Source organism: Polyergus mexicanus, unplaced genomic scaffold (genome assembly GCF_030449975.1).
Source record: "Polyergus mexicanus isolate NDT 795.1 unplaced genomic scaffold, iyPolMexi1.0 SCAF_24, whole genome shotgun sequence".
Classification (NCBI taxonomy): Eukaryota; Metazoa; Arthropoda; class Insecta; order Hymenoptera; family Formicidae; genus Polyergus; species Polyergus mexicanus.
In genome coordinates this window covers 1765246-1777858 of record NW_027223344.1, presented here as the reverse complement: position 1 = coordinate 1777858, position 12613 = coordinate 1765246, and the positions used below count along the sequence as shown (strand labels likewise).

The following is a 12613-nucleotide window of genomic DNA, read 5'->3' as shown; positions in this document are numbered from 1 at the left end:
AGAGAAGCTAATAAAAATTATATACTTTTTCGCCACATGCTACATGGAAAAATCTGAAGAACTTACCTAAACGTACAGTGCTTGCAAGTGTATGGTCTAACATCTGTATGTGTTCTGATATGTTTCTTTAACATAGACGGTTTCTTACAACGAATACCACATTCTTCGCAGACGTAGCGTCCTCGACCTTAAATAACATATATATAAAGATAATAAAAGTTTTTTATGTCTCAAATTATTGTAAAAAATGTTATTAACAAAAATTAAAATAATAAATTATATTGATAGACGAAAAAGGCCAATTAATTGGAACTTAGACGTGATACTTGAAGCATAAACAAAATATTATATTTTGTTAAATATATATTTAAGATGTGTTATACATTAATTCAAACGTTTCGACCCGCTTCGAATTTTTTTCAATGATATTGAGATGAAAAAAAAATGTAAGTAAAAGGCAAAACGTCATCAGACAAAGCAATACGATGAGCGATATAGTTAGCAAACAAAACACAACTAAATTAAAACTTGTATCCTAGAGGCCGGTATTCATAGTCAGTTCTTATTTCAAGATCGTTTTAAGTAATGTCTTAAGATGCTAATACGGCTCTGGGATTAGTTTAGGACATCTTAAGAGTGTGCTTAAGACGGTCTTAAATATAAAAACTGACTATGAATACCGGCCCTAGTGCACATACGACACACACACACGCGCGCGCGCGTGTTGTTTTATTTTCTATAAAATAACACAATATAAACATTACTCACCTCTTCCGCGTACATAGGTGTAATCCTCATTACTCTCGAAGCCTCCATCAAATATTTTCACTCTCTTCGCTTTCTCCTGCATATCACTCTCCAATCCGCTGTCTGGACTATTAGGAGTGGTTGGTCTTTGCGAAGAGTGCGTCAGAATATCTTCTTGCTTCTTCCATGCAGTGGTATAATTCAGAGGCCTGTGCCGAGAATCGTAGTGCGCCATGTCCACTTCTATCGGTGCCTCTTTACTTTTCCAATTAGAGTACATCGATAGACCTTGCTGCTGCGTAACGTACATCGGCTGCGGTCGATTCAGAGTGCAGTAAAACACTCTGGTGGAACACTTTAATCCTAGATATGTGTAGGCGTGTCCGTTCAAATATAATTGTCCGTATGACTTTTTCGGTCGAGGTGTCTCCGGGCTGATGAGAGGAAGTGTGTTTGACGTAGGTGTAATCCCATGATGCTTTTTCGGCGTGAAGGTGCCAGGCTTCAGCGGCAAGGATGTAGGTCTCAAGAATTTGTTGGCGTTAGTTGTTTCCTTAGCGATATCGCCGCCGCTCTTTGGCGATTTGGCCTCGGGCTGTTTGTCCTTAACAACTAATTCTGTGGAAGTTTTCGTTGGCACTTCTGTTTTGGAAGAATCTAAATTCACAAGTATCACCGACGGCGCGTTGTCGGCCTTTACTTTGGCCCCGTTGAATATGTAATTATCCACGACCTTGGATCCACGTATATCCGAAGGGATGCTGCTCTTTAATCGACCATTCTCGTGAGATGGTAGGTCGTATTTAGAGATCGCAATATTCGTCTCTACCGATGCTACTCTGCCAACATCTATCTCATTGACGCCCCAATTGGAAAGCTTTTTTTTGTTTTCTGAAATGACCTTAGTCGTGTATTTTAGCTTACTGTAAGAACTCGACGAAGTTGCGGGATCTACGCCGTTCGGATAATTAAAAAATTTGTCTAGCTTCGGACTCTTATCGTATGTAAACTCCCTTCTCTCTCGCGGATTCTCCATAGCCTTATACTTCACGGTCACATTATTCTTGATATGACGATCTAGCTCCGTTTTATTAATGGGCATTGTCATTATTCTCACGCGATGCTTGTCCGTCGAGGTCTCGACCTTGACGCTAGGAACTTTAGGACTGATTAAACCGCTCTTCAGACTGTCGACGCTGGGAGTTTTAAAGCTGATTTTTGCCGATTCCTTCGCCGGACTGGCCAGGTCCAGAGGTTGGTCCAATATGGAAGAAGCATGTCCAGACAATGGATCAGGCATGCCGGACTGTACTGTACTGGGTTGCACCCTCACAGGATTGGCCAAGTCTAACGGCTGCTGTACCATGTGTAAGCCCGGCAAACCCGGTATCACCTTGTAACCGGCTTCGCTGGCTGTTATATTCGGAGATATGTCTATAGTTGGCGTACCGGTCAGTGTATGCGGTCCAGGAATGCCGGGTACATAACGTATCACTTTGTCACCGTGAAGAATGCTCGTGATGCCCGTTTGCGGCAAAGTCAACGGGTTATAGGCAGTGATACTCGTCAGCGGGTTGAGATGCGGCTCTAAGTAATTGTAGCAAGACATATTAGGCGCTATATTGGGAGTTGATATGTTCGGTATAATGGATGATGCTATCTTCGACGTGTTGGACAGAGATATGGAGGAACTGGGCGTACTGGCCGGTATGCTTGACGTCTTGTGTAGCATGGTACCACCGGAATGAAGTCCCGACCTCACTACTATCGACGCCATCTCCGAAGTCACGCAATTAGCATTGATTACGTGGTCGCTCGGGGGCGAGCTGGTCTGTCGCGGCTCGATCCGCATTGTCTTCGTTACCTCGCCCGTGTTGTCAAGGATTCTCACCTCACCGCCGAACATCTGTAGCGAGTTCGGACGTGGATACTTACTCAGTTCCTCCAGCGACCTCAAACTGGTTGGCACAGACTCCGTTCTTTGCTTCTTGATGGGTGGAGCATATGCGTCAACCAGCCTAGTATTACCCAGTAGAGGGCCCGGCGATGGTAAAGGCTGCAAAATGCCGTAGTAATCGGAAGACTTGGAATCAAAGTCAGAATCTCGTTTCTCCAGCTCTACTTGATAGTCCGTTCCTCTTCGGGGACTACCCTTGCAGTAATATTTACGATGAGCCTCTAGGTTGTCTATGCTGGTGTAGGGGATATGGCAAGTGGGACAGATGAAATTTTCCAAAGTAATCTCTGGTATTGATCCATTGGCAAAATCACGAGTTTTCAGGAGGAGATCTTTGATGATCGAACTTTCAGAATTGTGTGCGCTTTCTTCTGCTTCCTGAGCACAGCTGTCGCTGTAGCAACGCTTTCTGCTATTCAAGGTTTCCTCTGTGGAAGACAAGTTCAACGGTTGTTGCTCGTACGATTGTTTCATCTCCACCAGACTCTGTTGGCGCTGCATTAGCTTATGTAGACGTGGGTCTACTGCATCGACAATCGCCTGATTGTCCGTGATGATCTTGTCAATATGCTCTTGCAACTGTTCCGCGTTCGGCTTGACGGAATTGGAAGCGGAAATAGTCATAGAGGAGAAAGAGGAGGAACTACTGGAAGAACTGGGCGATAAGGAAGACATTTCCGTGTCGCTGTTGATGCATTGTAAAGTCGTTCGAGCTTGAAACTTCGGCTTGTATATCTTGCCGGTTTTCACACTCTTCACAGTGGCGATGGATGCTGTTGCTGTTGTCGTCGTGGGCGTCGAAACTGGAGGCGGAGGTGGTGTGCCTGTGCCATTACTGGCGCTGTCCGACAGACTTATATCGGAATCTTCAGACATCTACAAAAAAATGTCATAAATTGAAGCATGTTGAAATGTTTAGCGTTAAACGATAATGTTAAATTATTTAATAAATTCTCAATTCTTATTGCAAATTGCAAAAATGCTAATTGAAAATTGAATTTTGTATTTCTATCAATAAGTCATATTTTGCAAAAACAAGATTTTATTACAATGTTACATAGAATTATTTAAATTTAACCAAGTGATATTAAGATCAAGAAAATTATATCTTCGTAATCTTCGTATTCTATCGTAAGTTTAATCATTTGATTAATAATATCTATTTTTGTTAAAAATTATATTTTAAATTATTTTTAATAACGAATTACCTTGTCGCCCTTTTCCATCTTGTGCGCGTGAGAGCGTGATCTGCAGTGCTTGTACAGATTTGATTTGGTCTTGAAAGCAAATCCGCATGGCTTGCACGGGTACGGTCGCTCGTTCGTATGCGCCCTGATGTGCTTCTGAAGAACACTCGGCTTGGCGCATGTCAGCTTGCAATAAGGGCACGTATGACCGCTTTTCCGAGACTCGGCGGCGGGTTCGGTTCCCTCGGGTTCCGAGGAAACCTCGAGTTTGTGGCCGGATTCTTTCGATGACTCCTTACCGTCCTTGTCGACGTCCTTCCGTTTGGGCGTCTCAACGGGAACGATGTTGTTCGCCGTGGTCTCCTTTCTGGGCTCGACGACCTTCGGCGCGATTTCAGTCGTCGCCATCTTCTTGAACTTCTTGTGCAGGTATTTTGGCTCGCCATCGTTGTTATTGTTATTGTTGTTGTTATTGTTGTTGTTGGTCAGCTGTGGGTCTGTCATCGCCACAGTGTGAGTCTCTGCAAACAGCACGGCACATTTAATCACTTCTGACTATTAAAGTTGGGGGAAAAAAGGAGGAGCAGGCGAGATCTCATCATGCACGGCGATCAGATGGTGGACTCAGGTGACTCAGAGAACGAATGTCGTCGTGTACGACGTTAAGGCTGGGAGAAGTGATTCACAAGAAATTCTCAATACTTTCAGTACGAATTGGCAAAAAAAATTCCGCGAAGTGGAAACGCGCAAAGACAATTAATCGATGCTAATTGCTGATTATCTGCACCACATCAGGATGCTGCGATATGGCTGTTGACACGGAGAAATGCGTAAAAAGCCTTGACGTAAAGCACATTGAATCGATTCTTTTATTATGTGAGAAAATTTTTTTATTACGTAAAGCACTAATGACGCATCGAATTTACGATGATGATAGATTCGTTGGTTCGGATATCTCGCGTTGCCGCACGTGGCAATGATTGTACATAAAGTGCTCGAGGCCGCATCAATAAAGTATTATAATACTAGAAAATTCTTGTATACAGTTGCTCTGACGTTATCATAAATACATAAACGTTAATGCACTCTTGATGTCATGTGTGAGATAAGAAAATACTGATTCTCGTTTAGTAGGAGTTACATTATGTTCCATCGATTACATGACGCGTAAAAAAGAATTGATTTGTTACGAATAATTACGTTGAAAGAGAAATGATAGTCAAGTCATCAAACGTTATGTTTGGATTGTATTAAAAATCACATCTCGATTTTTGGATGTTACTCAGAATATTATATTTATATAATCTAATGTATACAAGATAATGAAAAAATAAATAAAATTAAATTACGTGATTTAATTAATGATTGAAAGAAAACATGTGTATGCGTATTGCAATATTAGTGTTTAATTTATCATTTCGTAAATTTAATACTGCCAAACGTAGCAAAAATAACACATATCGGATATAATTTATGCCAGTACCTCATTTACTCTATTTCCATCCATCATCTCGTATAAGTAAAAATGCATTTACTTTTGCATCAATTAATTTCATCGTAGGTTGAGATTAAAATATAAAATATTCGGTTGAGTTACCAATCGATAAAAAATAAAAATATAACGCGAATACCATATATTTCATTCATATATTATGCAAAAGAGAAAAGAGACTGGCTAATATTTTTCACCCTAAATTTTCGCGATCGTGAAAATACTCACGCGGTGTGAATAATCGCTAATAATAATCTGTCAATAGATATTTCTCCGCAGCAAAGAAATAATAGAGATATATCTAAAACGTAGTTGAAACATATAGGAAACGCATCGGTGACGCGACATAATAATTCTGCAAACATAATTCATTTAGGAAACTCTATTACGCATCTTGCGGTGCGCGTCGATTCTACTAAATTCCACTTTAATGACATAACGCTTTATTTCAAGTTATGTTAGCATATCCTCTGTGACATTAATTTAATTCTCTTACTATTTAACATATATTTATAAGATGCACAGGCTAGAATTTCGACATGTATTAAACGAACGTAATATTTATATAATAGTTTTGAGACATCAGTAAATTATTGAATTGTGTGTACAAGTAGTTTTTTTAATCTCATTAAAAAAATCTAACACATAGATTTATGAAAAATGAATCGCGCATTTTCACATTAACTTTATTTTATTTATACATTAATATATAAATATATCTCTCTCATTGAAGAATTATTTTAATCGAATTCGATATAGGTCAAAGTGGAATTTGCTTTAAACGCAATTATATCCGCGTATTCAATATTTAAGATGCGACAGATCATCCTCGTGGCATTATGCGATAATGCGACATCACGAAAGCGGAAATGAAGAAGCGAATTCAACAGTTCAGATCCGTTTACATATGAATAAGATTTATTTCTGCTCCTATATTTGCATTTATAAGCGACCAAGATCTTTGCTTACCGCCGCGGCTTATCGGCAACGAATTATTTATCATGGAATTAGAATTGTAAATTCTTGACATTTTTTGCCTTTCTTTCTCTCAATGCTGTCAACCTCTATATATATATATACGTCGACTAATCGCGTAATTAACCGCGTCATCGGATGCGGCCGACGCCAATTTCTTCAATTCGAATTATAATGAAAATTTAATGCGATCATTAAATTGATGTTATCAGTATGCACTATGGAAATCATTTTTCGTTTAATATCCGTTTTAGTTTGTAATTAAATACTGTTCCCATAAAGATTAATATTTTTCTCCTGCTGTAAATTCTCTCTGTTTGCTATTTAAAAAAAAAATCTATACACACCTTTGGCTTATTTTGAAAAACTTCTTACGATATACTCTGTCAATTATACAACGTATAAATTATTCAGAGCGCGGATCGCGTAATTAACCGCGTCATCGGATGCGGCCGACGCCAATTTCTTCAATTCGAATTATAATGAAAATTTAATGCGATCATTAAATTGATGTTATCAGTATGCACTATGGAAATCATTTTTCGTTTAATATCCGTTTTAGTTTGTAATTAAATACTGTTCCCATAAAGATTAATATTTTTCTCCTGCTGTAAATTCTCTCTGTTTGCTATTTAAAAAAAAAATCTATACACACCTTTGGCTTATTTTGAAAAACTTCTTACGATATACTCTGTCAATTATACAACGTATAAATTATTCAGAGCGCGGATCGCGTATTTTAAATTTTTGATTGAGTTCAGCATCGGGATATGAGCATTTCGCTTAAAACTCAACAATGCTTGCAGTCCTAAAAACTTGATTGTCATTGTTTCTGAAATACATTGCGATATCTTTAATGGAGCAATTTTTAATTAATGAATAATGTAATTCGCATATATTGATTGATACTATTAAAATTAAAATAAAATATTTAATCCATAAATATATATTATCTAAAAAAAAAAGATACTTTCAGAATAAGAATTTAATTCTTTGCTTTTCATTTTCTATTATAATATTTTAGAAAAATTTATTATAAGTCCGCTTTTATATAACTTAACTTTGCTAGCTTATTTTTAATTATAAAAAAAAAAAAATATATGTTGTTTTGCCTAATCATTGCTGATTTTTGCATATTTTTCAATCACTGGTAAAACTAGTTTAGATTGCAAAGGTTTAAGAAAATGTGAATAATTCTATATTCTCTGTTCTTCGTATAATTGCTCTCATCGTGCTTTTTGTCGAAGAATGCACGTCGCCAGTCCGGGCGTCCATGTCGTTCCCCGCGTATATTTTTATATCTAGCAGAAATCGCTGGTCCGTTCTCGGACGCCACTTTCGCGGCACCGTTCGCTGAAGTGCCCCGATAATTTTGGACCGCGCTATTTATATGCGCAAATGGAGAGAAGAGAGAGAGAGAGAGAAAGACTGCGAGAGGTAGAAAAAGACAAAAAAAGAAGGAGCTGGTGAGCCAACCTGGTTCATCGACGGAGGTATTCCTCCTCGCGCAGAGTCACCGTTCAAACGACAAGACTTACGTCGACTTGGCAGCGATCTTCTTCGTCGGAGAAGAAACTATCATGAAAGTTTTCATTCTCATAAATACGTCTAATATACCGCGCGATATATTATAATTTATGCGACGTTGGAAACCACATATTGTATACAATAAGCGGAATTCCATTTCTCTTTCTCTCCCTCTTTCTTCTCAAATATAATTGAATTTTCTTCTAAACAATAAAAATAATATTAGAATTTATGAATTATTATTATTAATTGCAATTAGAAATGTCATTTAAATGTTGTTTGCAATTTATACAGATAAAATTTAACATTTTTAATAATATCAACAAATATTCTAAATAAATATATTATTAATGATTTATTATAATCCCACGTGTATCTTCGATTATCAGATTTCGTTAGAATATCAAAGATCACTTACATTATCCAGTCTAAATCGCGAGCAGTCAAGCTGAATCGTCAATTTGCTATAAAGTTTACGCAACGTAAGCGAGCACGACGTCGATTCGGATAAAAAAGAAATCATTTATTTATAAGCGGATACGCGTGTTGAAAGGATACACGTGACGCAACGCATATGAGATACGCGAACTTCATTAGGCTCTCTCCTCGATCGACGGTGAATCCAGCAGAAATGAATGAAACGGCAATGGCACGCTGTTCGTATCGTGTCCATTCTTATTCGTTTGGTTCTACGTTCCCCGAACGCACTATCGCAGCGCTGTATCTACGCGGCGGCTATTATCGCAGGATGTTTTATGCGTTACAGACCGACTCAAAAGTTCATACGCGAGGAAACTGAATCATCGACAATCGACCGTGACTCTTTCGCGCAATCGTAGATTTACATAAAATATCTGTGTGTTTTCAAGCGTATACAATACACGGTACACATACATTATTATTTGAACTATAGACAAGTACAATGGAAGTCTCTATACATATATATATATATGCAGGGTTGGGAAGTAACGCGTTACTTGTAACGCCGTTACCGTTACAGTTACTTTTTTTCGGTAACTGTAACGGTAATGGCGTTACAAATTTTATTTGTAACGGAAAAAGTAACTTCGTTACATTTTTCGGTAACGAGTAACGAATTTAACAGTTACTTTTATCGTTACTTTTTTCAAATTTTTTGATTTATTTAAGATATTATTCTTGCTATTGTGCGTGATAAAATTTTTATCTTAACCGTAAAGCCGTAAGAAAATCGACCGATTAGCATTCTTATTATGTTGTAAAAATGCTTGAATGCGATTGATCAACTTATGGCTCTTGCAGACCAGTGCGATGACGCGACGCGCGATATCCAATGAGAGCTTTATCTTTTCGGAAAAGCAGAGCTCTCATTTACTACCAGTTCTAAGTACCTTGCAACGAAAATTAGAAAATCTCAATAAATCTGACCTTATAGATTGCCATTCATTAGTTGAAGCTATTCAGCAAGGTTTAAATAAAAGGTAACTTATTAATTTGATTAATACATATGTTATTTAATTTTAAATAAGGATTTAATTGAAAAATATTATTTTATTTTAAACTATTGATTCAAAAGTATTAATTTCAATGAAACAAACAATGTCGCTTAATTTACTATATTTGATTTTAAATTTCTTACAATATTTGAAACAAAAGAATTAATAATAGCAGCATGTTTACATCCAAAATTTAAGTTAAACTGGTTAACCGGAGAAAAAAGAAAACGTGCTGAAAATTACTTGGAGGATTTATTGGGAATCCGATCAACTGAAAATTCTTCAAAAGCTGGAAAATCTCACGATCACGATGATTTTTTCATTTTTGAGCAAAAAACGGTGCAAAATGAATCCGAACAAGAAGAATTGCAACGGTTTTTAAAATCAAATAATTGTAATATAGAAATGTTAAACGACTATCCAAAACTTAAAAAACTTTTTATTAAATATAATACAGCTCTACCAAGCAGGGCATCTGTAGAAAGAATGTTTAACATCGGTGGCTCTGTATTAACACCACAAAGAGGGCATTTAAATGATGATACTATGGAGCAACAAATTTTATAAAAATTAATAAAGAATTTCGATAAAATTTAATCATTTATTTTGTAATAAACCTTGAATGAAATCTTGCTTACAATTTTTTAAAAGTTTTTCTTATGCAAAATAATTTATTAGTTCGTATTGTAAAAAAGTAACGGAAATTGTAACGACTCGTTACTTTTTAGTAACTGTAACGGTAACGAGTTACCTTTTAAAATTAGTAACGAGTAACGGTAACGAGTTACTTTTTAAAATTAGTAACGAGTAACGGTAACGAGTTACTTTTTAGAAAAAATAACGGTAACGGTAACGAGTTACTTTTATAAAGTAACTTTCCCAACCCTGTATATATGTATATGTATAGACGATATGCGTACTATACGCATCAATGTACAAATAGACTTTCAACTCGATTTTTTATTCATATTTTGCAAGAGATTGTATTATTAATTTGCAACTATGAGAAATTGAAGATTGAAGAATTTTCTTCAGATAAAGCATATAATAATAAATTTTTATATAAACAATTAATATGTATGCTTTTAAATCTCACACGAACACACGCACATACACATACCATATATATAATACAGTTTCTGATACTGCGTATATACGATAGATGTCTATGTACTATAGATACCAATTTATATAAGTAAGATTATTAATAAATGCCAAGGAGTTGGTATAGTTTATTCTGTATTTTAATTGTGGGTAGCGTTTCCCGTGCGTTTTATGAATTAAAATTGATAACATCAATATAGATTGAAAATGAATAAGCAGTGAAGGGATTATTATCGTTGGCGCCATACGCTCGAGTTTCAGATTATTCAATTAACAACCTCTCAAATATTTGTCTGAAATTATAGCTTGTTATCAAAGTTATTGGTGCATTATGAGCGCCTATTCGCGAGAGCTGCTCTCTCTGCAGCGAAATATACTTCGTAAACTTCATATAATCGCGCAATAAATATAGTGAACCCGTATACCACTAGTAAAGTCCGCAAAGCGACGAAAATGGGTCATGATAGGTTTTGTTTGTATTATAAGCAAACATACAAATGTAGATTTTTATATTCGACAGTATAAAACACGCCAAAGTTATTTCTCTGTGAATAAAGCATTCTAATAACAATTGCGTTCATGAGTTTAATTTCACGAAGAATGAAAAAGAAATGACCTTTGACAAGCATTACGACTTAACCATGATAAATTTTATATGTATAGGTATGAAGAGAGAAATGTTGATAGTTTCTAATTTTTAAAAATGTGAGAAAAAATATATATTGAAAATAAAATTCTATCTAATTATAAAAATTATTAAAAATAAAAAAAATTATTCATATATATATACATATATATATATATATGTATGACTTTCAGACTTTTAACTAACAGAGATTTGCCAGATATGAATTTATTTCGATGTAAAATCACGCGATCTTTTATTCTTGCACATTGACATTTGGTATTTTTATTCAAAAATGTTCGATTTACAGTTATTGTGAAATAACTTGCAAATTGCAACGCGGTTCTACACGGGAATCGCTTTTGTCTCGCCCACAAATCATTCGTACTTAAATCTTGTTACATGTTACACATCTCGCAAGAAATTGTGAATAAAATTGTGTCGATAAAATTCCGAAAATAAAATCCTTCGAAATATATAAGATACCTAAAATAAAGCTGCCTTTGTCATTTTATTTTAGATTGATCGTCGCGTAAAATAAAAATGAGAAAAACAAAACGTGAGATTTTGATATACCATTGAGCACGTAAAGTTAGTTGTGGACTTTTGGCATAAGGTTTTATTTTCGGTCTCTCTCGGTCGCCGAGTTTAGCGATCTCGCCCACGTCGTTTTCGCCGGCCCGAATAAAATCCCGATGAGGAGAGCCAGTCCGATCGAGCTGATCGAGCTCCTCGGGTATTTTATTGATGTATTGGTGTTATTGTTGTTTGCTCTCTATCTCGATAGAGCTCGCCCTGACCTCGGTTCCCTCCCTTCTCGATGCATCACCCAGCGTACACGCACGAAGATAATTCTGTATCTCACCATGTTTGGCCAAAAGAGAGATGCAAATATAAAACAAATCTATATTAACAATTGACTTATTCATTCTTTATTTCGTAAGATAAAAATATGACGTCTCTTTGTATGTGACGCTCTTTCATCCAAAAGTCATAGTTTAAGGCATGATAGAAACAACTAATGCTATTAGGGTTGATAACACAGTTCAACAAGAAAAAATCCAGGGACGGGACTAGTCATTTCTCATAGGTTTTTGGACGCTGAATACGAATCCAGTTCCGAAATTGCACGTCAGAATTTTGAGGAATTTGTAATTAAAATTGCAAAAAAGGGCTATTTTCACAAATTTTGTCATATTATAGCTACAATATGTAACGTGCTGGAGAAGTTTTATTGCAATCAAAATGAAGTATGTTATTAGAACTTTCAACCTTCAAAAGGAATTGGAAAAAAGGAGTCGATATCGGTCATGGTTAATAAAATATCCATGGTTAAATATGGGGTGTATTGCAGAAGTTTAGCTTATGTTAGATTATTGACGATTTACCAAATAGCTTTTAATTATATTGTATTTATTAAAACTTGAGAGCTTTTTAGATCGCTGAATACGAATTCAATGTCAAAATTGTCAAATTCAAAGCGATGGACTCAATATGGCGGATGTCAAAACTTAAAAAAATGTT

At 36.1% G+C, this 12613-nt stretch overlaps 1 protein-coding gene across 4 annotated transcripts in view; it reads right to left on the bottom strand.

Annotated features, from left to right (window-relative positions):
• The window catches only part of Shn (schnurri), a 194162-nt gene that overhangs the window by 7778 nt on the left and 173771 nt on the right, over positions 1-12613 (bottom strand). For all 4 annotated transcript variants that reach the window (XM_070313527.1, XM_070313526.1, XM_070313524.1 and 1 more), the window contains 3 exons: positions 3913-4412; positions 769-3580; positions 67-187 (listed from right to left, as the gene is read on the bottom strand). In XM_070313527.1, the coding sequence (XP_070169628.1) occupies positions 67-187; positions 769-3580; positions 3913-4395 (3416 nt within the window). In that variant the 5' untranslated portion in view covers positions 4396-4412. The remainder of the gene's footprint in view (positions 1-66; positions 188-768; positions 3581-3912; positions 4413-12613) is intronic.